The 26,054-nt window shown below is 36.4% G+C and overlaps 1 protein-coding gene across 1 annotated transcript in view; it reads left to right on the top strand.

Annotated features, from left to right (window-relative positions):
- The window catches only part of ADAM28 (ADAM metallopeptidase domain 28), a 40,278-nt gene extending 15,369 nt beyond the window's left edge, over positions 1-24,909 (top strand). Inside the window, exons 8-22 of the mRNA XM_004685224.2 lie at positions 2,060-2,229; positions 5,309-5,393; positions 6,449-6,579; positions 8,697-8,874; positions 10,063-10,152; positions 11,453-11,648; positions 15,898-16,000; positions 16,883-17,042; positions 17,716-17,796; positions 18,343-18,421; positions 21,029-21,137; positions 22,038-22,116; positions 22,917-22,982; positions 24,335-24,397; positions 24,879-24,909. Of these exons, the coding sequence (XP_004685281.1) occupies positions 2,060-2,229; positions 5,309-5,393; positions 6,449-6,579; positions 8,697-8,874; positions 10,063-10,152; positions 11,453-11,648; positions 15,898-16,000; positions 16,883-17,042; positions 17,716-17,796; positions 18,343-18,421; positions 21,029-21,137; positions 22,038-22,116; positions 22,917-22,982; positions 24,335-24,397; positions 24,879-24,899 (1,611 nt within the window). The 3' untranslated portion in view covers positions 24,900-24,909. The remainder of the gene's footprint in view (positions 1-2,059; positions 2,230-5,308; positions 5,394-6,448; positions 6,580-8,696; positions 8,875-10,062; positions 10,153-11,452; positions 11,649-15,897; positions 16,001-16,882; positions 17,043-17,715; positions 17,797-18,342; positions 18,422-21,028; positions 21,138-22,037; positions 22,117-22,916; positions 22,983-24,334; positions 24,398-24,878) is intronic.
- Positions 24,910-26,054: the final 1,145 nt, after the last annotated feature.

Here is a 26,054-nt window from a genome sequence, read left to right as displayed (position 1 = left end):
CCTAAATTATAGACAAGTAATTCAGTACTGAGAAGCAAAATTACTTGTGTAACTTCACAAGTTAGAAAACGGTAGAGGTAAAACTTGGACTTAGACTCATCAGGGTTTGACACCCTTGTTGATAATATAATTTTATCATCTAGTATATCAAATCTGAAACTTTATTTCTATATGCCTTCCAATTAATCTTACCATAATTGAGGATTAATTGGAAACTGCTTGAAACAGAAATCTGTCAAGGGGAAGAATGTTCCCCAGTAATGTTAGATGCTTCTGAGGACTGCAGACTGGCCATTGAAGTTAACAAAGTAGAAATTATTGCCACCTGGGTGAAACCAATTTCCATGAAGCATGAGAGCAGAGACATGGCTGAGTGCAGAGAGGATAAGAGAAATAGAATCAGAGACAGTGACCTGAGGACATTGTTTCCAGAAGTTTTCTAGAGGGAGAAGCATCTTAGAGAAATCCCTTCCCTTAACCCACTGCCCCTACCACCATGGGTCATCCATCGTATGCTGATGGAATGATTTGATGCAGCGTTGAACACTGACAAAGGCAGGAAGTGGAGTATTTGCTGGGATAATGTCCATCTGGGAGAGAGAGAGACAGTCTTGTACACGAGAGAAGTTGGCCTTAGGCTCATAGACGTTCCTTCTGCAGTCAAGAAGGGGAGACACAGGTCTGAGCAGGTGGAGGTCTGTCAGGAGGCTGCCGGTAGGAGTTTATGGACGTTCTCTTCTCAGCACTTCTGTGCTCTCAGTAAGTTTGGAAACTCATCTTTTCAAAGTGAGGATTTTAAGGGAAGTGTCAGAATTCTGAAGGGGTAGTGATTACCAAAATGTGTGGACCACAGAAAGTGGAAGTGTTTCAGAATGCAGCACATTTGCTGGAAGTGGTAAGGTCACTTGAGGTTAGTAGTGAGGCCTTCAGATAAGGGCAGTGGGCATGGCATGGACCCAGCTGTTGGTGTGGAGACCTGGGGCAGTGGAGGTATAGAGAGGAGTAGACTTAACTGAGATGGAGTTACGTCAGGTGATTAACACACAGCCAGAAAGAAACAAGTTGAAGGACTAACCCAGGGGAGACTTTTAATATTTGCTTCTATTTTGATCACCTCAGGTCTCAATACTTTGTTTTCTAAAACTACATTCTACTTTAAAAAAACTGCAGTTTTCTCAACAAAATGTTGGCCTCTGTGAAGGTCTGCTATGGTGCAGGGTCCTCTCCCCCTCACCCCAAGTTTTATTGAGATATAATTGGCAATATAACATTATACAAGTTAAAAGCTATACAATGTATTGATTGATAACACTACGTGCTGCTAAATGTTAGCCCAGTGTTAGCCTTGGCTAACACTCATCATGCCACATAATTACCCCTGGGTGTGCGTGGTAGAACATTTAAGATTTACTCTCTCAGTAACTTACAGCTATGTAACACAGTGTAAATAAGTACCATTATTATTCTGGACACTGGAATCCCAGACCCTATTCTTCTTATAACTGTTAAGTTTGTGCTCTTTGCATTTTAACAACTAACATAACAATTTAAAATTTTGTTTTTAAGTAGGCCTATTGTCTTAGCAGCATAACTCATTATTCTAGAATTTATCCTGTATGCAGTATAGATAATTTCGGAATTAAAGGGCCAGTTCTTTTTGTGATTCTCAGAGGCAGGAAGTTTACCCATAATGTTATTTTCTAATTTCCACATGAGTATTGGGTCAAACTTACTTATTCAGAAATATTATGACTCTTAAAAATGCATATGAACAAACATACTTAAAGTCACAGACAGTATTAATTGAAAAAAAAGTCACAGAAGTATTAACTGAAAATTACATGCCTTGTGGTACAAGCAGGAAAAGTTTGTTTTCATAGCTCTTTGTTCAAAAAAAAAAGTTTACAAATCTGAAATATCTAATCACGCCTGCCTTGCCTGTGGATAAGTGTTGTAAAGTGCTGTTATAAGTAAGGTTGAAAATCTAAAGCACATTAAAGTATTAAAAGCTAACATCACTGCATATGTCACAGCTTTGCCATTGATTCTTTCTGGACAGCTTTATAAAAAGCTCAACACTCATGTGGCCTTAGTTGGGATGGAAATCTGGAATGATAAGGACAAGATAAAGATAACCCGAAATGCAAGCTCCACCTTGGAAAATTTTTCTAAGTGGAGGAGGAGTGTGATCCCCAGAAGAAAGCGCCATGATATTGCTCAATTGATCACGTATGTATATTTTGTACCTTATGTGGTATTTAGTGTAGGAACTTTTCAAAGATTTGATAAAGCAAGTGGTATCTCAGTATAAGGTAAAAGAAAGTCTTTTATTGTGAGAGGATTAAAATATTGAAAATACTCACTTGATGCATGTTTAATATACTCTATCAGATAATAATTTAGCAATGTTTATAAGAATATTTGTTTTTATGAATGATCCAGAAAGGAAAGACAGGCTTACATAATGCAAGAGGGATTTAGATTCAGTGTTTTAAAAGAGCTCATTTAGCTTTAAAAACTAGACAACACCCAGAAAGAGAAAGAAAAATACCGGATGGTTTCACTCATAGCAGGAGTATAATGGATCAGGCGAGAAAATAACATTAATGAACAACCATATACCAGAGATATTTTGTGGGGGTGGAGTGGGGAATGGGATCAAAAACGGGGTGGGGGGAGGGAAGTGCACGGGATTATGGTGATGGCACACGGGTGATTTGGTGATGGGAAACCCACGGGGATTACAATTGAGAAAGAAAAAGGAAAAAATGTACAAAATGATGTAAAAATAAACTGTTATAAAATAAATAATTAATTAAAATGTATACTTATAGAAAATAGATGCTTTGCAAAAGCAGAAAGAAATTGACACAAATTTATCTTTCAAGATGTTGAGATCTATATCTGTATAAATCTAAATAAAAATGTAAAATAAAAAAAACTAGACCACACACTTTTAGGCTAGATATAAATTGAGTATTATATTCTAACTTCATAATCTCTACCATCCTGCTAGAATGGCTAATTTAAAAATGGGGAGAAATAATCCTAATCATTATAAATTACACAAGAGTTCTGAGCATATGCCTCCAAAGAAATCAAGACAAATCTGCTGGACAGTTGCCACTGAAGGCAGCAAAGATAATTGAGCTTCACTTCCTAAGAAAAAAATTAATTGAGCTTTACTTCCTAAGAAAACCGTGGGTGGCATGGGAAATCAGTGGACTAGGGTTTTGAGAATTAATATTCTGTGCTGCTTCTGTATCATCGCATACAAATCAGTTCCAAATTCCTGACTTAAAAGAAGCCTTCACCACTTACATGCCAGGTGCTCTGCAAGGTAGGACAGGAGCAAGGTGTTGGTTGGTCATCTCTCTCTTTACAGACCTTTCATAAGGCGAACCTGGAATTCTTCCTACCTGGCAGTCTCAGGGGGGTTGGAATTAATATACAGTGATGAGCTTTCCCCATGAAAAGCCTTATAAAATTTGATCCAGGAGAAAGCTGCAGGGATTGTTATGGTCAAATCCTACAAATCACAGTGTCACATTTAGCCGTTTTTACTCATCAAGAGGGTATCACTGAACCAACCCAGACTCAAGGGGAATCCTTACATAAGATGTGACTACTGCAAGGTAAGCTGCTTGGGGCTTTCTTTGAAGACCAGCTGCTGCAGTTCCTTAATTTAGAAATGAAAGTTCCAGCTTCAAGGACCCACCGAGAAAGAGGGGTCATTTTTCTGAATAGGATTAGTGATTTTCTGAGGTCCCCTGGCTAGAAAGGAGTTCAGCTCTTGCCAAACTGGATCCAGAATCATGCTCAATTTGTGGTTGATTCCATAGTGTGAAGTAATAGCGCAGATCAAGATTACAGGTAAGGGAACACAGGGAGAGAATAAAAAAATGGCAATCCAGCATCAAGTGTCGATGTCCTATATAAACCAGAAATCACTAAATATTAAATAGGAGATAATTGTCCCTCCAACTTATATAGTGAAAATCTTGTCATTCACCTGACAAATAAACAAAAGGCATAGACAAGAAGAACCAAGTGAGTTAATTCCAAAATGGAATATATTTTACTTTTCATCAATAGGCAAGTAGTGAGAATTAGAACTAGTAAAATACAGGCTTAAGTATAAATAATTTTGCAATATCACTTTAAAAGGCAATAGAAATACCACAAATATTTAAAATATTTTTTATGAAAAAGATGACATATATATATTATACTACATAAAAATGTACAAGTTAAATATATAAAATATAGAAATGTAATTTCAAAATAGCAGCTATCTGAAAATGCCACAAGGAATGGAAAGTGGAAGTTCTCTACTTTTTCAACCTCATTTGCATAACAGAATCAGTAGTCTCCATCTTTGATGTTGATAAGTGGGTTCCAATTCTATGTATATATGAGTTCCAATTCTATGTAAGTGTATCTCAGATGAGAATTTAATATGTAACTTTTTACATGTAAGCCAAGGCCAGGATCTTGAAAAGAGAATTATAACAAAGAAAAAGGCATAGAAGTGTTACAAATTGAAACTAAAATGAAATAACACAATACTAAACAGTGAAATTAAATTACTAAGGGCCAAACATATCATCTGTGTAAATAAATGTAAATAGGGAAGAGTACACTGGACTGTGGTGCTGGCACATGGGTGAAGTGGTGTTGGGGTTGCCCATGGGGATTACAACCGAGATGAAGAAATGCACAAAATGAAGAATGATGTTAAAAAAATAAAAAATACAATTAAAAACAAAAATATTTCAAGATACTCTTGAATAGGACAAATATTCAATAATAATAAGTAATAATAATAAATGCTTCAATAGCAGAATACTTTCAAAATGGACCCTAACTTTACATCTTCTGTAGCTAAAACTGCCTAAGGAAAACAAAAAGTAAATGGATATAAAATGATTGAAGAAAATATAAATTTAAAACAAAATGTATAAGGCAATACTAATTATCAAAAGAAGATATATAAAGGGAAATGTTTATAAGCACAAAAAATCCACTTTATTTTCTGACATGGGATGAACTCCACAATGAAAAGTATAATATGAATGAGTGAGAGGTGTAAAAATACTAAAACGGATGACATCCAGGAATTTGGTTCTCTGGTGATATGAGAATCATTGAATAAAAGAAAGATCCCTCATGCTAATCCAGAACTTAAGGGAGTATCAAATGATTCACAATGTGAGTTTCACCGCTCACTGTTTAGAGTTCTGAATGAGCTGACTATGCAAAAGATATATTTGAAGCACAATTTTTTGTATCAATATCTTTCTTGCAGTGCAACAAAACTGTCTGGGACCACTGTGGGCCTGGCCTTCATGTCCACAATGTGCTCCCCTTACCATTCTGTCGGCATCGTTCAGGTTGGTTTGAAACATTTTATTCTACAATCCCAATCTAACAAGTGCTGCTTGTCCATTTCGTTTAAGTTGACCATAAGTTTGTTAATGATATGCTTTAGTCATGCCTTCACTATCTATAGAGGCTGCAGTGATGTTCCCTTTCTCATGATAAAAGTAATTTGTATCTTATTTTTCATGCTCAATCTGGCTAAGGTTAAGAATTTGTCAATTTCATTGATCTCAAACAGTTTTTGGCTTTCTGTTTTCCTGTTTTCAATTTCATTGATTTCTGCTCTTGTCTTACTTACTGAATTTCTTTTGTTTGCTGTATATTTAATTTGTTCAATTCTTTAAAGTAAAATTTCAAAGTTGATACCTTTCTTTTCAATTATAAGCATTAAATGCTATAAATTTCCTACTATGCACTGCTTTAACTGCATGTTGGACATTTGGATATGTGTTTTCATTTTAGTTCACTTAAAGGTAATTTCTGATTTCCCTTTGATTTGTCATGACTTATGTATTATTTAGATGTGTGATATAATTATTTCTAGAATTGATTCTTTTTTGTTACTGTATACTATCACAGTCTGCATAATCATTTGTTAGGATTGCTATAATGCCACATACTACTTTAAACAATACAAGCATATTTTCCACAATTCTGGAGTTCTAAGTTCAAGTTCTAGGTGTCTACAGGTCTGGTTTCTTCTGAGATCTCTCTCTTTGACTTACAATTGGACATCTTTTTGCTAGAACCTGACATGGCATTTTTTTCTGTCTATATACATTGCTGGTGTCTCTCCTTCAGTGAGAGTAGTAGTCTTATTGGATTATGTCCCCACCATTCTTAATTTCTAAAAATCCCTGTCTCCAGATGTGGTCATATTGGTAGTTAGAGCTTGAACATAGGAATCTTGGTGAGACACAAGTTTGTCCCTAGAAGTCTGGAAACATGTTGAGTAGAATTGAAGTACTTGATTTTTTTTTTTTTTTGAGAAAAAATAATTAGTTATAGCTTGGGTGCTAATTCAGCTTGCAGACCAGAGTATCTGTTTCCCTGTTCTTATCCTTAGGACCACAGTGACAACACACTTAGAGTTGCAGGGACAATGGCCCATGAAATGGGACATAACTTTGGAATGTTTCATGACTCATATGTTTGCAAATGCCCTTCTACAATATGTGTAATGGACAAAACGTTAAGGTAAGTCCTTATGGGAATGTGTTATTTGTCCCTGTTTTGGATTCACTTGGGCTCTCTGTCACCTTTAGGAACATGTTTAAACTTTTAAATTACATAATAGCAGTGTCAGGACATAGTCATGATTATGTCTGTATCAGACCACGTTATATCTCAAGTATATACAACATTTTTATTAGCTAAGATACAGTTTAAACTATTGTTTCTTGTTGTTAAGATAATTTGTCATCTCCATCTCACACTAGATCTGGCTGCAGAAAAGCATTTGAATTTAGCAAATTTTCAATAAATTCAGAATGAACATATTTAGGGAAAAGTTCTAGGAGAAAAAAATCTAAAGGAGAAATTTCTCACAAATGATGAGTCTATAGACTTTACACATTTCTGACATGCCTTGATGAGATTGGAAGGGAACACCATTTCTTAAAATCCCTCAAATCTCCAACAACAACAAAATGAATAACGTAGTCAAAAAATGGGCAGAAGATCTAAATAGACACTTCTCCAAAGAAAGTATACAAGTGGCCAACAGGCACATGAGCACATGCTCATCATCACTTAATCAGGGACATGAAAATCAAACCATAATGAGATACCATTTCACAGCTGTGAGAATGGCCCATATCAAAAGACATGACACAAGTGTTGGTCAGAATGTGAAGAAACAAGAACCATCATCATACACTGTTGTGGAAATGTAAACTGATGCAGCCTCTATGGAAAACTGTGTAGTGATTCCTCAAAAAATTTAAACCTAGAGATAACATAAGGTCCAGCAATTTTATTTCTAGGCATCTATCTGAAGATTACAAAAATACTAATTAAAAAAAATACACAGTTCTGTGTTCATTGCAGCACTAGTTAATAAAAGTCAATATATGGATGGCCCTCCCTGGTGGTGCAGCGGATTAAAGCGCAGCACTGAGAAGCTGGGGCCGCTTCCGCATGAGTTTGATCCCCGCCTGTCCCAGAGGTGACCACATGGTGTGGCAGACCTCTCCTGGCCCGCCCACTGCTCCCCTCGGCAGTGTGCTTTGTCGATCTGCCTGTTCTGCTCCTCGCTCTGTCTCTGGTGAAGTCTTTCACCACCCCTGAGTCTCTGACCTGTACCCCAGTTCTGTGTGCACAAATGGATGAATCTTTTAAAAAAAAAAAAAAGCTAAAAAAAAAGTCAATATATGGAAATAGCTGAAGTGTCCACCAAAAGATAAAGAAGATATGGCATATATACAAAGCAGAATACTATTCAGCTACAAAAAAGAAGACATATTGACATTTTGGCATGTATAGATTTTGAGATTATTTTAAGTGAAGTAAATGAGAAGGAGGAAAGTAAATCCTGAATGATTTTAGTCATATGTGGAATACAAAGAAACAAACACAAACAGATCAAACAAAATCAAAACAAAACCCTGAATTCTGCCAAAGGAAATAGTGTTATCAGAAGGGAAGAAGGATATGAGCTAGTGATAGAGGGACAGTCAGTGGACTGTGGTGGAAGGCTGTTAGTCCTTCAGTGGTGGGTGTGGTATGATAACATATATGAATAAATGAGGACCTATACTCCTAAAACATAACAGTATAACAATGTTAACTCAATAAAAAAGGAAAAAATAAGTCTCATCATACTTTTGCATATTGATTTCCTCTTCGATTTCCCTCTCTGAAGTCACTCAAGGTGAGTCTCCCATGCTCTCCACAGAGAGCCTGTAACTCTTCCATCTCTTAGGTTTTTGTCCCTTAATGTTACTGCATTTTTAAACTTCATCTATACTTGTATAATAAAGAGATTGTGTCTGTAGGAAGGAATTATTAAAAGTTAGATCTATAATTTTACTACCTTAAGATATCACATCCTTAATAGCATAAGGTTGAGTAGATTTGTCTGGGTAAGTCAGATGCCTTTTTATTTTATTAAATAGCATTCTGAATATGACCTTGATATATGCCATATTTGTTCATTAAGTTTGTGTCCACCAGATGGCCTAATTCAGGCACACAAAAGAGCTCAACTTTGGTGAACTCAGTGGGTGAATCCTCTGGGGCAGATTAGGTGTTATCATGCCAGATACCTGACGTCACTTCTGTGAGCTCCACTTTGTCTTTCCTGATCTTCACAGCTACTATATACCTACAGACTTCAGCTCTTGCAGCCGTGTGAGCTATGACAAGTTCTTCGAAGACAGATTATCAAATTGCCTCTTCAACGTCCCATTGCCTACAGATATCATATCCACTCCAATCTGTGGGAACCAGTTGGTAGAAATGGGAGAAGACTGTGATTGTGGGACCCCCGAGGTACCAAGTTCTTTTGAAAAAGATCTAATTTTATGGTTGCCAACGAGATTTTTTTGCATTATGTTTACCTATCGGTATTTGCCTGGCCCACCTTAATGAAAATGAAACATGAACTGGTTAACAGACCTGGATTTCCCTGGCTTCCTTCCCCACCCCCTATTTTTAAGTTCCACTCATCACCCAAGAAACAATCCAAACTTCTGTGTGCCTGCACCTACTAAGCAGTTAATCTAAGCACAGCTGGGTGGCAGTGCCCAGAATGGAAACCTCTTGCCCAGGATCACAAGCCTGGCAGTAGGAGTCTCTACTGGCATCAGGTGTGGCTATTTCTGAGCCCCAGACCCTGCTCGGGGCTTTAGTCTCTCTTACTATCTGGGAATCAGGAGTTATCAGAAGCGCCTGTCCTGCCCCAAGTTGTTCACCATTCCAGATGGGACCTTTGCCCCATCTTATTAACACTTAATGTGAGTAATACTAGAGCCTCATGGAGTGGCCTTTCAGTAATTTCAAAGTGATATTACAAATTTATTCAAACTTTGAGGAAGAGTAACCTTTATCTAAATATATTTTTCATTTGCATTTTAATAAAAGCAGCTGTTTTAACTCTAAAATTTTTAAGCTTAATCATGGCTCTTCTCTTTGGGGATCTAAATGGGATTGAGGTTTCCCAGTGGCTTAGGTCAAGTGGCTGTTTCCTTGGAAGTGAGGGAGGGAAAGCAAGGCAGGGTATGTTACTTTGCACAGAGTTGAATTAAATGTCAAAAATAAAGAACTATAGATTTTCAGTACATGTTATAAAGATTAAATTTACTGCTGATTGGACACAAAACTGAGACGTTGAACTAATTTGTGTTTTAACATTCAGATACATTTTGTTTTTTTGAGATCTGTTTTCTTTTGCTTTCTCTCATGTTTTACAAGAGCTGGATCAATCCAGTGTTATTAAGGAAGATGAAGGGAATTTGAAAAGATGTTCAATTTTTCAGAGGATATAAGTAGAATACAGACAAATAACAAAGTTTTTCTAAAATGTTAGTTTTTTTAATGTTATTCTGAATTTCATATCTCATTTTCCTGATTATTTATCAAGCTGTAAGATCTGTACAGTGCATAAATTATATTAAGATTTGTGCTAAAAGACAGCCAAAAGGAAATCCTGCATTTTGATTTATTCCTGATCTTTCTTAGGAATGTACCAACATTTGCTGTGATGCGAAAACGTGTAAAATCAAAGCACGTTTTCAGTGTGCACTGGGAGAATGCTGTGAGAAATGTCAGGTAAGATGACTGTTTTATTCTATCTTAAGCTTGATTTTTATTTTTTCTATATTTTTAAAGCTCAGGAATTGTATTAAATGAAATGTGCAAAGCATTCTTTTACTGCCTAGGACATTATGCTACCCACTACTCATTTAGTGCTTTCCATGCATGGCCTACCTATCCTCCAAGAACCCCTTGAGGAAGATGTTATCATATCATTTTTCTTTTTAAGAAGCAAAGTGCAAAGCAGAAAATGTTCAGAACAACAGAGCCGCTACTCAGTGGGAAACTCCACATAAGAGTGGCCTGAAGCCCGTGCCATTCTTCCCACCCTCGCTGTTCCCTGCCACCTGGCTTGAACTAATTCAGATAGCAATGATTGCATATTCTTTGATAGGGTTAGTGGAAAAATTTATTTTTAAATAACAAGGGAGTGACCTACCTTCAATTTTTTAAGGCACCTCAGGATGAAATTCTTAGGCAAAACATAATAAATGAGGATGTTATGTTATTTTCTCTGTGGGTTTTTTTTTTCTTTGACTCCTAAAAGCCAAGGACTGATTTTTCTTCATCTAGCACAGAATTTCATACATTTTAAATGCTTTGTAACTGTGGAGCGAGTCTGTAAATGCACAGATGGTACCCCAGGTTACAGGCAGGGTTTGGGGTAGACTTTTCTTTTTCAATGTCAGAGGAAGAGGAAAGATATAACAGGCCAAAAAAAAAAAGAAAGAAAAACAACCTGAGAACTTAATTATCATTTAAGATGTGCTTATTAAGTTTTATTGATATGGAATATAAAAGCAGTCTTTGACCTCAAAGAACCTATTTCACTAGCACAATAATATGCAGACTTGAACAGAAAAAAAATGTGATTAAATTCCTAGGTCAATAGTATGATGTTTTCTACTATATTCTCACTTAATCTCACAATAAGCCTCATAAAGAAGATCCTAGATAAGGAAACTGATTTTCAGATGGATTAAATTTGTTTTCCGAAGAGCAAGATTCAAACCCATATCTGCTGAATTTGAATTTTAGGCTTTTCCCTACCACAGGCAGAAAACAGGAACAGCGATTTACTTTAAAGAAGTCAGAAGAAAACATGGAACATGAGGTTTCTGACCGAGTCTGAAAGCAATAAACAGATTTAAAATAGGTAGACAGAAAGATGTAAGATGACTTTAGTTTATACGACGCAAATGCAAATTGGGGTAGAATAACAGAGTGATTGTCAAAGACCGAAGGGACAGCATTGTGTGTTAATTTCAGAGCGTGAGTGGAAAATCGATGATTCTCCTTTTTGATTCCCTTACAGTTTAAAAAGGCTGGTGTAGTGTGTAGATCAACAAAAGATGAGTGTGACCTGCCAGAAATGTGTGATGGTAAATCTGGTATTTGCCCTGATGATCGCTTCCGGGTCAATGGCTTCCCTTGCCAAAATGGAAAGGGGTACTGCCTGATGGGGTCATGCCCCACGCTGCAGGACCAGTGCACCCAGCTGTGGGGACCAGGTAAGTGCAGGCTTCAGTGCTGCCATTCCTGCCTCCCTCTGCAAACTCCTATTATTCCTGATAAAGTTTCATCAGGATCAAAGCAGCATCTGCTTCATTCTTCTTTCTTAGATTCTGTATTGTTCCTCGGAATCATAAGTACATTTTTGGACTTATGGTCAATTTTAGGGTTGCTCATTTTAAATCAATAAAAATTAGAATGGCCCAGTTATATTTATGCTTTACAATTTTTGAAGGTATAGTTTATGCAGTATTGAAGCGGCTTATATTAAAAATAATTTTATTTCTCTGAGAGTCAGCCTACATATCCTGTACTTGATCTGGCAAATCTAAGCAAGATCCTTCATTTTTTAAAAAAGGATTTTATTTATTTTGCATAAAAGAACTGAGGTGTAGGCCAGAGGCATGGGGGAGGTGAGGCAATTCACCAGACATTTAGTGGGGAGAACAGGCAGATTGATGAAGTACACTGCTGAGAGGAGCAGCGGGCAAGACAGAAGAGGTCTGCTGCGCCATGTGGGTCAGCTCCCTTGCTGGGAAGCCAGTTGAGGCCATCAGGTGATAGGTCTGAGACTTAATTGCTAGGCCACCAGAGAGGCCCCCAAGATCCTTCTTGACAAATAAATTCAAGGAAGTCTGTGTGTGTGTGCACGCACATGTGTGTGTGTGTGTGTGGATGTGGATATGTGTAGCTATGTAAAAGGATGTGTAGGGACGTGTCTGAATGAATGCAGCTGTGTGTATAGTAATGTGTGCATAGAGGTGTCAGCAGATAGAGAGCAAGGCAAAGGGGAGAGAAGAGGACCCTTGAGAATGCAGACGGAACAATGAAGCAAAGTGAAAGTTCTTCAGTTGTTCTGTGTCTCAATGCTTTTAGAAACCATATACTCTGCATACATCATAAAAAAATGAATTAAAAACTAAGCATATCTTTAAAACCTTCAAAATACTTTAGCTAAAATGTAAATTGTACTAAGCAACTTGGTTAGAAAGATAATTTGGGGGCCCTCCCTCGTCACATGATGGGTTTGATGCAGCACTGCAAGCTGGCCACAGCTGCTTCAGTGCGAGTCCAATCCCCACCCCAGAAGTGACCCACATGCTTCAGCAGACCTTTCCTGACCTTCCCACTGCTCCCCCCAGCAGTGTACTTCATGGATCTGCCTGTTCTGCTCCCCACTCTGTCTCTGGTGAATCCTCTCACTATCCTTGCACCTCTGACCTGTACCCTGGTTCTGTATGTATAAATAAATCTTTAAAAAAAAAGAATTTTTGAAAAATGAATTCTTCAGAATTCCTGGCTATGATGTGTACTGTGTGCATTTTTTAATTTGCACCCCTTTTCCTGCTAAACTACCAGATCATACTTAAATGACAGAGGAACTTCTTTTTGTTTGTTTTTTTAGAGGGAAAGTACATACTTTTGGAGGTAATTGAAGGGAGTCTTCACATGTCAGGAACATTTCGTAATTCTTGAAAATACACCGAAACAAAGAGGACAGCAACAAAAATCATGACACACCCAGAAAAAAACAGCAGCATGGAAATTTATGGTCAAGCATGTAGAGAAATCCCTCTGTGTCAGGGGACAGTGGGTTGAGATAAAGTAATGTGCAGCCCCTACCCAAAGGCAGTTTCATATTTACTGGAGTCAGGTACAAAGGTGCAGCAGGTGTAGAGGGAGTGTGTAGGGCGGAGGAGAGCAGTTCTCAAGCTGTACGATCGGGTGCCTGACAAGGGTCTGTTGCTTGGGAGGCTCCATTGTTCCTGCTGGTCAAAGCTTATTATCTGTATTCTAATAAGCACCTGCTGTTTTCAGCCAATAGTGGTTTCCCAGTATGTGCCTGATCCCAGGACTTTTGCCATTGGTGAGTGGCCCCCTGCATGGTCTGATGCCGAGTTGACAAGCTGGAACTCGGGGCACCAAGACAGTGTCTCCGAGAACAAGGGGTCTGGGTATCCCACAAATAAACATCATATTAACTCACTGGTGAAAGTGTAAAATAATATTAGTGCATCAGGGAGTACACTAATTATAAAGGAAAACAACCCAATCTACACTTGTTGTCAAAAGTTTTCTTATAGTTAATGTTCAGTGTTGATTGAGAATATATGACAAAACTAGTTTTCATACCCTTTGGCAAGAATATGAGTTTCCACAATTTCATTTTTTTATAGAGAATTGAAAAAAATGCATTTATAATCTGAGAGGAAGTTTCTATAATCTTTTCCTTAGGAATTGTAGTTAGGAATATTAATTTTTAAGATTTTTCACACAGTGATTTTTAAGTGATAGTGGATAATTGAATTGGATAATTCAAGAATAGGAATCAGTCAAATAAGTTATAGTGTATGTAGCCATTCCAGTATGTGTAGCTCTGTTATTATTTAATAGCTTCGGAAAAGGAAGCAATTATATTGTTACATAGTTAACTGGGATAAAATAACTTATAAAGCAGCTTGATACTGAATATGGCTATGTGAGCAATACTTTTTGCAATATTAGCAGTAATAAATCTGAAGTTTGGGATAATAACATTTATACCTCATTCAATTATTTCGGTGGTATTTTATAATAATGAAGAGCCTATAAATGTTCTAAAGATACAAATGAGAACATATGGTAACAAATGATCATCTTAGTTATTGGAGCATGAAATTCATTTAAAATGGGTTGGGTTTACAAATTATAATAGGTTTAATGCTTTTTCTTGAAATCAGTGCATTATCTTCAATTTTTAAAAATATTTATATATGCACACAGAGCTGGGGTACAGGCCAGAGGTGCAGGGGCAGTGAGAGGATTCACCAGAGACGGAGTGGAGATAGAACAGGCAGAATGATGAAGTACACTGCTGAGGGGAGCAGTGGGCAGTCAGGAGAGGTCTGCTGGGCCATGTGGGTCAGCTCCCTGCCCGGGAAGTGAACCCACACTGAAGTGGCTGGGGTCAACCTCGCAGTTCTGTGCCTCAACTCGTTGCGCCACCAGGAGGGCCCTATCTTCAGTTTCTAAAATTAATTTTAACATAGTTTGATGACTTTCACAGACTAGATTCAAATTTTCCTGGTTTTATATTGTTATCTTAAATGGGAACAGTCCAGCACATAGAAGATGCGTAAGTGCTAGACTTAGGTAGAAAAGGGTATAAAATTGACTTTTCTTTCTCTGTATGACTTAATTATGATAAAATGGGAATGATAATAAGAATGATTAGTACATACTACTGACCAGTAACTACTCTGTCGCTCACATATGTTAACTCATTTAAGCCTCATTTCTACAAGGGAGGATATATATATATGCAACATACAACACACACACATCTATCTAACTATCTATCTATCTATCTATCTAGGTATCTATATAGATATATATAGATGTGTGTGTGTGTATATTACTAGTGTATACATCCTTATTATACATCCTCATTTTATATTTGAGCAAACTGAGAGGTTAAGATAGTTACCCAAGGTCACAAAGCTTCTCACTTTTCCTTTAACACCTGTGTTCTTAACTACGAAGACCTGTTCCCCATCTGAGAGGGAACTGGGGAAGATTACTGAGAAATGAAATATGTGATAGTTATCACTGTGCCTGGCACAGACTTGGAATTTGACTAAACATAGCAGGTATTTTTCCCAATTGTATGCACCATCAGGGTAGAATTCCAATATCTTCATACAGGCTGTTAACATTAGGTTGGCTGATAGCTCTCCAGAATAAGTCTTCATATTCAGATGAGATTTTTTTAAACCTTATAGTCATCCAGATGTAACTAACCATTATTCAAAAGTAGACTGTTTGGAAGACCATTAATTGTAGACAGTTCTTTTAATATCATTTTTTTTTGAGAGGAATTGCACACACTGAAAAATCAGGCAACAAATGTTGGTGAATTTGTGGAGAAAAGCGAACTCTCTTACATTACCATGGGAATGAAAACTCTCTAACCACTGTGGAAAGCTGTGTGGAGGTTCCTCAAACTACTTAAAGTGGAGTTACCATATGACCCAGCAATCCCACTCCTACCCAAAAGACATGAAAACATTAATTCAAAAGTATACTTTCCCTCCTGTGTTTATTGCAGCAGTATTTAATATCAATTATTGCAGGCAATATTTCTAAGAATGGTCAATGGGTTAAATTCGTGCTTCTCATGCTGGTTTATATTTCATTAGTCCTATGTAACATTGAGTTTCTTATTTCTTTTCTTTTTAAATTTGTTCCTACTGATCATGCCTGTCTCAGGAAGCCAGGTTGCCGACAAATCGTGTTATAGCAGGAATGAAGGTGGGTCAAAGTATGGATACTGTCGCAAAGTTGATGGCACAGGAGTTCCTTGTAAGGCGAAGTAAGTGTCCTTGTCGTTTGACCCATCCTTCTCCATAGGCTTAGGTCAGAAGCACATCCTCAGCCACACATTATGCTTTATTTATTTAATTTGAAAGTAAATTTGGACATCATTTTATAAACATTATTGAATGACTGTTGAGGTGAGCCATGTTTAAGTGAATACTGAGTTTTTAAAAAAATCAAGTAAATGATCTTTTCTTCAAGTCCCCAGATTGAGTAATTCAGAGGATACCGAATTTAGTCATTGTAGAATTGAATGATTATTTGAACCAGAACATTAAACAATGAATGGACCTCGTAAAGAAATGTGTCCAAAAATGTTCCAGGATCTTTTTAGATGTTTTTCCACTTAGTATTTTCCATGATGATTTAGATGAAAAATCAGTACAATGTTTGTATAGTTTTATTAACACTTGCCATGGAATTTCATAAAAAAAAATCGTAAGAAGAAGATTGAGAATTACCTGAAGAATTTGTTTTACTTTTCATATTTCTAATCTCAAAAAAATTACACTAGCAACCAAGCTATTCTGCATAAAAAAGGTCTTAAAAGTATAGTGGATTAATCTTTCTACTTGCTCTAAATAACAACAAGAGGTCAAACAAAATCAACATTTTTCAAAGTTTTTTTTTTTTTAAAGTATGCCTGAGAATCTGGGAAATGTGAGATATTTTTAAGCAACAGTACATTTTGCTAGTAGTCACTGCTTTTATTATTAAGAAGAATGGGGGCATTAGTATTAAGGAGACCTAGCAATTTCTGCTACATAGAAAATACCTTTAGCTACACATTGATGACCAGAAAGGTGATTAACATTTGTATAAAAATGCATTATGAATGATGACATTTAAACCATAGCAAATTTTGGCTTTTCCTCAGTGATGTCATGTGTGGGAAATTGTTCTGTCAAGGTGGATCAAATAACTTGCCCTGGAAAGGACGGATAATAACCTTTCAGACATGTAAAACATTTGATCCTGAAGAAAACAGTGAAGAAGTAGGCATGGTAGCCAATGGAACTAAGTGTGGAAACAAAAAGGTTAGTGGGAAGTTATGATTTTTACTGAAAATACTGAGTCGTCAGAAAAGTCATGATTTTCCTTGAATGATTTTCCAAAAACCCAGTATTCTTCTTGTTTCTGTCTTGTTTTGTTTGTTTCTTGTGGCCTCCTTGTGTTTCAAGGACCATAGCTTTCCTTGCAATATATATGACATTCATATATATGTGCATTCATTTCTTCAGTGATCTTTAATAAGTACCTACTGTATACTCAGCACTACATCATTAATATAGGAAAATTTTGTTGTCCCTAAATCAGTAGGTTTCAATGATATTCACTCTGATAAAGTATAAACAGAATTTTTACATAAATGAACATTATTTTAATATTGCAGATCATATGACATTTACATGTTTTTGGTGAATGTTTTGAATGGATACCTTGTATCATGTGTAATGCTGAACTCAGTGCTGAATATTCAGTCTTAAAAGTGACCTTGAGATTGAGTGAGGAAATAACCCACAAGGAATGAAGTAAAGGAAGGAAATCTTTAAAGAGCTCATCTTAGTTCCTAAATATTTCTGTGATATTGAAAAGATAAGTTTGGTACCAACAGAAATGGTTAAGCTAAGACTAAATTCCAAAGAACCTAGTTTGTAGTGCTGAAGGCTTTGGACTTGATTGTCAGCTTCATTTTCACATCACTTTCAGGTGTGCTTCAATGCTGAGTGTGTGGATATCGAGAGGGCCTACAAGGCAACCAATTGCTCCTCTAAGTGCAAAGGACATGCGGTAAGTTCTGAGAATGCTTCCCTAAGATGGCTCATCCTTCCATAATGTTAGGTCAGCTTTGATGATCTTAAAATAGTATTTCAGCATTAAATGGTTAAAATTATTGATTGTTTAACACTACGTGGCTTGGTTCAAAGAAAACTCTTCTAAAAAAATAAAAAGTTGATGAAACTAGCAGGCAGACAATAATCAGACATACAGCAGGTTTGGGGGGAGAAGGGTCAAGAGAGGGCAGAGCACAAGAGACTATGGCGATGATACAGGGGTGTCTTGGTGGAAGAAATTTTATGGGGACTACACCTACAGGTGTAGAAAAAAATGTATTGTAGAAAAAAATGAAAAATTATATAAAATACATTTTTTTTAAAAGAAAACTTTCCTCAGAATATAATGCTGAAATTTATATTGCTGAGCCAGATTATATAGCTAGTGCAAGGCTGTGGAGCAGGAGTTACTCCCTTTGCAGACTGGCTCTGCTTGAGGATAGCTAGCGCCATGCTTGGTGGCTGTCTGAGGGGGAAACGACTCGTGTCTTCACTGCTCTAGGTGTGTGACCACGAGCTGCAGTGTCAGTGTCAGGAAGGATGGGCCCCGCCGGACTGCGACGACTCCTCCATGGTCTACCGTAGGTGACTTTGCCTTCTCACCTGAGAAAACTGCTTCTTTCTTCCAAGCTTTCCTTTCTATGACATTCCTCCCCACCCCCACTTAGAATGTCTATTCTTTAGACATTGAATCCACAGCATTAATTTTCAAAGACCCTTTAACAACTTTTCAATCACATTTTCCATGTCCTTATATTTTTACTTTACATACCAAAACATTTCCTCAAAGTTCGCATCTGCAATTTTTTTTTAATCGCCCCAGTTTCTTGCTTTATGATTGTTCCATCCTATAGTAGCTTCGACTTACTGTGCACTAAGGTTATTTTTGTAGGTGTTCTCCGAATTATCTCCATTTCTTTTGAAGTTTGATTACTCTGTTTTTCAGAACAGTCTTTTATTTCATTGTGCTGTTTTTCTTCAGGATATGAGTTGAATATCATATTAAGTTGCCTTGAATTAGCTCACATGGGTTTTCTCTACATGATTGTGTGTTTGTGTGGCTGATGATATCTAACCTTCTGGGAGATCTGTTAGGTAGACAGACAGATCTCCATACAGGTCATCTGGTGGGAAACAACCAGAGGGGGACTTCCAACCTCCAGATTGCCTTGAGGAGAGGATGCTTCAATGCCTTTACTCAGAGTGGATTGTGCTTGCCCAGCTTTCTCCTGGTTCTGCCCTCTCCCTCTCTCTCTCTCACCTGCTGGCATCTGGAATTAGCCTCTGTTCTGCTTCAAGCTTGTATGTCTTCCATTACTTCTAGGGAGAAGTTTCTGGAGCTTTGTCCTAAGTCCATTCTTGTTCTGTATGTGCATGGGATAGGGGTGGGGTGGATGTGGGTGGGGTGAGGTTTACAGGGGCACTGAACAAACCATCTTTCTCAAGCTCAGACTCTTCTTTGATTTCCTAGGAAAATAGAATCTACCACTGATACTGGGCTTTTTAAAAGTTATTGATTCCTTGCCCTACTTCCCAAGAAAGAATAGCATTTATTTCTAGCTTGTAGCTATATTTTACTCTTTTTCTGTCCCCCTAAATCCTTTTCTGTCCTATCTTTAAGTTCTAAACATTGTTTCAGTATTTTTCCTAGTGATCTATAGTGATCTATGATTTTATAAATTACATCAAAATAATAGCGAGAATAACAGATAGGCAAAGCCCAATGTAGGCATTTTAAAAGCACTTAAGGAAAAATAAAGCTAATAACTTTAAAGTGATTATTTAACAACAACAAATAAATTGTGTACATACATAAAAATACACATGCTATTTTGTATTTGTCATCAGGATTGGGTAGAGTAGGGGGCTAGATGCTTAAACACAATCAACTCTTTTAATTAGAAATCTCTTTAATGGTTTCAAGGCTCATGAAAAATACTCTTAAATTATGATTTCACTCTTCTGAATTCTTTATGTGAATTTATCAATTTGCTAAGTAATCTCTATGAGTAATTTCCTTTTTTCGAAAGGGATGTTTCTACATTAAAATTCCTGAGGTTGCATTTCTTAGAATTCGTTAGCTGTTCTTGCATTATATCAACTTCAGCTGCGCCCTGTTCCTATTAAACATGCTCAGCTGTACCCTAACTCTAGAGAGAGCACATATTTTAAACTAAGGGTGATTTTGAAAAACTGCCAAGTTCTTCTCTATTTCCTCTGCCAAAAGAATCTCTTTTGAAAATAGAATTTTACTAGTAAGTTAGGGCTAGTTATAATTTGTTTTCACCTTGAACACATTTATACTGCATCTGCCAGTACAATATGCTACACCTTTTGTGAAGGTGTAGCATATTAGCTATTCAAACTTGAAATCATTATCTCACCTAATTTTTTCCCTGATGTCTGTAACTGTGTGTGCGTGTGTGTGTTTATACTTGAGCTTTTCCGGCATTTATTTAACATTTGATCTTTTATCAATGCTAATTTCTGTACTAAAAGAACATTTGCTGTGTGTATTGCTATACAAACATACACAGTTTGGTTTCTGAGGCTTTAGGTTGTTATGGGAGAAGTGAGTATTCATGAGAGCAAACGAATGTTATAGCCATAACTTAGATTAGTAGGCTAAAGAAAATACTCTGTAGACCCAAGAATATTTGTTCAAACCATTCATAATTCACAGGATCATATAACTTTTTTTTCTATACATAATAATTCTGGTCTAGAGTAAACATTAGAACACATAGTTATATCTTTATTGGTTCTCTTAGTCACAGTTGAACTCCCTATTGTTACTGACAAGAAAATGATTCAAGCTTCAATTTCTTTTTCTGTTTTGTCCAAGATGGATTTTTAAAAATGTTTTCCTCTTGTTCTGCCATTCTCTATATTTGCTCTAATGTCTTAGCCCATCTTTCATTTATTATGAACACCTTTTAATTAGTAATACTATTATGTTTTGCTTATGTCATAATAAATGTTTCATATAGATTTTTTTTATTTCTTCAATCCAACTATTACAATAATCATGATCATCATACATGTTCATTTTACTGGCTATAAGAGATTTTTCAGGGAATGTATATTCTTTGAGCAGAAGATAGAATTTGTGCTAAATAGATAAGGGCAACCATGATACTTACATGTGAGTTTATCATATCCTTACCCCGGGGTTCTGTTTTCTGCAGATTTCTCCATTGTGGTTGGAGTGCTCTTCCCCGTGGCTGTGGTATTTGTGGTGGTTGCTATAGTAATCCGGCACCAAAGCACCAGAGGAAAGCAGAAGAAAGTCCAGAGGTAAACCTTTATCTTCTTCAGGAACTTTTGACCTCTGTTTTACTTTAACTTCAAGGGTGTGATCCAAATTCTTTAATTTTGGTTTGATTCAAATACTCAGAACTGAGTATGGGTATATACTTAACCAGCATCTGGGTCTTTTACTGAAAAATCCTTTCCAACAAAATGTGTCTTTTTCTTCTGTTTGTTACTATATGTGTAGTTAGAATAAGAGTAATAAAAACTCATTATTATACATTTTTACACTTATAAGAAAGCAATATGTAACATTTATTGATCAATATCTTTTTGATAAATGTGATGCTAAATCCTTTAGTATATACAATATTTTGCTCAGTTTTTCTCAAGAACTTCATGAGGTTGTAGCTATTCTATTTTGTAAATAAATTGATGTCACATGTTGATACTTGAAATAATCTTACAAGGCGAAGTAGTTCATGTTTTTACTAATAAGGAAACAGCTCAGTGAGGGTGACCAACGTGTGCAAAATCTTACAAAGCAAATGATGGAAACTTGATTTGTCCTGAGAGCAGTATTCCACATAGGGTCTCAACACTACAATACCTTCTTTTACAGCTTTTTAAATTTAAATATTAACTTATTCACCCCAAATGGCCTTTCAGTTAAGTATTGAATGAATAAAGCAAATCATTAATAAAAAGACAATTTGATGTAGAAGTTGTATTCAGAAACATTAAGAGGACTGAGGGCTCTGCAGAGAAACAAAACGAAAGTCAGTGGTAGTGATTGTGAATTTCAGAAGGAAGACTGACACATTCCTAGGGAGCAGATGAAAACCCAGGATGGCACATGGATAAATAAATCTGGTAAACTTCATTGTGCTTTCCCCTCCTGATACAGGAGCTGCTAACTCAAATTCTCTGATATTTCATACCCAGGCCACTGTCTGCCTCTGACACTAGACCTCGCCAACAGAAGAGGAAACCACAGAAGGGGAAGGCCATCCAGCCCCAAGAGGTGAGCCATAAACTCTGCTACTTTTGCTCCAATTTGTGATTCTCTTACTGTGGCCATTTTATTATCTACCCTTTATGTTCAAATCCACCCTTCTAGTTAGTATTAGCAAGTGTAGTGGACGCTGCAAATAAACATTCAGAAAGTTCTCTCGTCTGTTGTTAAATGTAAAAAAAAAATTTCCTTTACCCACGGGGATTACATACAACTGAGATGGAAAAAGGCACAAAATGATGTAAAAATAAACTTATATTTAAAAGATCTATTCTGAAAATTAGTAACCCCTGAGCTTATTAGGAAGTGAATAACCATGTTGTAAGTGGATGAGAAACACTAGAAATAGAAGCTACTATAATAAAAAATAAACAGGTAATGAGAAATTAAAAAAAAATTTACTTTAAAATGCAGAGGTTGATTTGCTGAGATTCACAAAATGCAAAGAGAATAATTTTGGCAGATGCCAAGGTATCTCCCTTCTTCGCTTTCATTCTCTCACTCTTTCTGACTTCACCATAATTTTCCATTTGAGACAATAATATATTTTGTATGACATATGCTTAATGACTGGTTATATTCTACAATTGTTTAGAGACTTTGGCCGAGTTTGCTTTCTGATAATGGCAATGGTAGTAATTGCTTTGGTGGAGACTCAGTACAGCAATAGGCAGAAGCTGGGCTTCAGGGATTTTACATCTCGTCTCTCAGTGTCACCTTAGTTCTGGTTTCCAAGGCTCTGAAAGGGCTGCTTATTTGGAAGCTGAAGTTAGGAAACTGATCATTTCTTTCTAAAATATTTTTTTTAGATGAGTCAGATGAAGAATTGTGCCCCTGATGTACCAGTAGAAGGCAATGAGCCTCCGGCTTCATTTGTGAGTTACCAACCTCTCTTAAGTATTACTTTCAGTTTGACCTCAAGGAAATAACTAGTGAAAGATGTAGCCCATAACAGCCAACTTTATCTTAGGAAGAAGTTGAAATCTGTTGAATATTAATGTAAAATACACATTTCTAGGCCAAACTTTTTAAAGTTATAAAATGGAAGCATACATGTATCTCCTTTATGAACCATTAAACTCTTATACCTGCATAATGGGTCTGCAAACAGATAGAGTGTATAGAGAGTACCAGAGTGCACCATCAGTGCCATCTTCATCATATGTCTGTGGTCACTGAGCTTGTTTCTGTCTGTGTATACAATCAGACTGGCAGGTTTAAATAATTGTCATGATCACAGTCATCAGTTCTTCATTTCTGAAAGTGCTTTAGATTTCCGAATTAACACATCCTTTTTCCAGACCCCACCTTTGAACTATTTTTTTCCTTCTTGCCAGTTAATTACCAAGCCAAATTTTCCACCACCACCAATTCCTACATCTGTATCATCTTCCTCATTCCTTGTAAGTATCAAAAAGTCACTAATGATTTTTAAAATTATCTAATATCAATCATGTCTTTAAATCCATGGACACTTTTTCATGTGCTCTCTTAATTAACCTGATATTTAGCGTTTCTGTCCTAAGTATATCTGAGAAGTCCTCTTTTTTTTTTCCAGGAAAATTTACATTTGTAGTGAGGAAAAAAGGTCATGTCTATTATGGGGCCCTTATTTCCTCAAATATTTATTTGTGTTATATTTAGTGACACTAATGAGAATGGAAAATGAATGTGTTCATATTGATGAAAGAAGGTGGAAGATCCATTGACTAACAGGAATTTGAACTAGACTCTTAGAGTGGAATTTAAGTGTTTGATGAGGAGGGAAGGAATGATTTAAATAAAGAAATAAGTATAAGACAGACAATTTATAACATTTTTAATGACCAACTGTTACAACACAACCCCAATGTGAATTGGGTTGAATCTTATTATTCACACACAAAAAAGCCACTGCTGGGTTTCTTTACAAGAGAAAGGGAAATGAATAACTCAGGGGAAAAAAGAAAGAGAGATAAGTTGGTTAACGGTATCCTCCAGTTCCACTGACCTGGAGCCCTAATAGCACCCTGAGATCTGGCAAAGGCCAAGAGACCCTCAAAGTCCACATGTCTAGTTTTATATCCAACATGGCTGCTTAACTCCACCCTCAGGTCCCAGCAATCCTCCCTTTGGTGATGATGGGATTTGTAGTTCTGGTGTCTGGGTTGGGGGTAGAATCCATAAAACCTGTATTCTCTCAGGACATCCTTTTCCCCTAACACTTTCTACTTTGTTCCTAATATAGCACAGAGACACAAAAGTACTTCCCTCCACTATTGTCAAGGATAAAGCAATGTCCACACCTAAGGTAAAAGATCCTGTCAAGCTATTATAATTGTGCAACATTCTTAGTGTCAAGGAGAAAAGCTCTAGCTGTGTCCTCCTAGAATAAGTTACCTAATATTAGTGCCTCTGTGACTGTGGGAGTGGGTACTAACACTGACTTCCTTGGCCAGTAACCAAGAGGACAAAGGTGGAGAGTTCAGCTAGAATGAGAGGATGACCCAAATAATGTTCACTTTCTCAATGAGATGGAGATTTCCATAAAATAACTACCACTGTTAGCTAACTCCACCATCATCTCTACATTATGCTAGTTAGTCTGATAAATATTTGGATTCCAGTGTGGTGTTTAAGTTTGACTTCTATCCCTACCCTCAGATGGACTTGTTCCTTCACTTGTTCCTTCAATCTATTAAAAATAACTATTTTTTTTTATAATATGATGGTTTAGAATATTTAAACTTTTGGGAAAAGTTGATCTTATTTAAGATTTTTGTCTTTTTTAGGACTCAAATCCAAAAGTCTGAAACAAGAGTTACACAAAGGATTGGTGTGTAAATGACCAACATGGACGATTGGGCATGCTGGCTGAAAGAAAAATATACTTCTTGCACTCCCTATTATTTGTTCTTGATACTGAAGGAGGTTAACATTTGTTGATTCATGTTACACTTCAAAAACATTCATGAAAATTTTCAAGAGATGCAGACCCTTGAGAATCTTTGCATGCATTTAAAATTTCTATTCTCCATATTTATAAGAAGGGAGGTAACTAAAAAAAAAATTATGAAACTTAAATCTCCATAAGGTGATTTTTTTTTTCCTTTTTATTCCTCCTCTCATGATTTTTTTAATTGTGACTACAGTGTTTGCTCAGATATTTCAGACACCTTTACTTTCTTACTTGGTAGGGAATTAATAATAATTCACTCTTTAATGAAAAAAGATAAAAAAAGAAAGAAGACAAAAATTAAATTGGGAAGAGATGGGAAAAGAGTGTACAGCCATCATGTGATAATATCTTATTGGTTTAACCATTAACTTGCCTAATTAGAATGCTCAGTTAAGAAGAAAATGACACAAACATTCTCTGATTTATAGACTACCTTTTACCTATATTATGTTCTGCAATCCTTACTAACTTTTCACCCAGGCTTTCTAAATTTGAATAAAAGTTTCTAATTAAAACTTTCTACAAACAGAAAATTTTAGTTCAATAAATTAATATCACAAACCAGAGTTTATAAACTGGGTGGCCTGTAGGACATATCAGGACTGCAGATGTATTTTACTTGGCCTGGATGATTTTGACCAGATAGTATTGTTTAATGTTTTGAATTCAGTGCCAATGTTAAAAATTTGGAGAGTTATCATAAACATCCAGATTTCTGAGTTCTTAAAAGTAACCAGATGGTCTGTCAACACTAGTCATATTGCCCATAACAATCATCAATTATGTTGACTGGAGGTAAAGTAAATATTATTTGCCTACCAAATAATACCTCTCCCTTGCTTTCAGAACCCAGCTTGGTTTAATTTTCCATATTGTAGAAAAGACAATTCCATCATGTGTATATCCCTACCCCACCACTGTAAATCATTATAACAACTTCATTTCCCTTAATAGTGTTTGATTTGAAGATGAGTACATGCCCCCCCCCCTTTTTTTTTTTTTTTTTTTT

This window comes from Condylura cristata, unplaced genomic scaffold (assembly GCF_000260355.1).
Source record: "Condylura cristata isolate star-nosed mole 26May11 unplaced genomic scaffold, ConCri1.0 scaffold00018, whole genome shotgun sequence".
Lineage (NCBI taxonomy): Eukaryota > Metazoa > Chordata > Mammalia > Eulipotyphla > Talpidae > Condylura > Condylura cristata.
The sequence above is the reverse complement of the archived record's forward strand: the minus strand, read 5'-3'. Positions and strand labels throughout refer to the sequence as shown.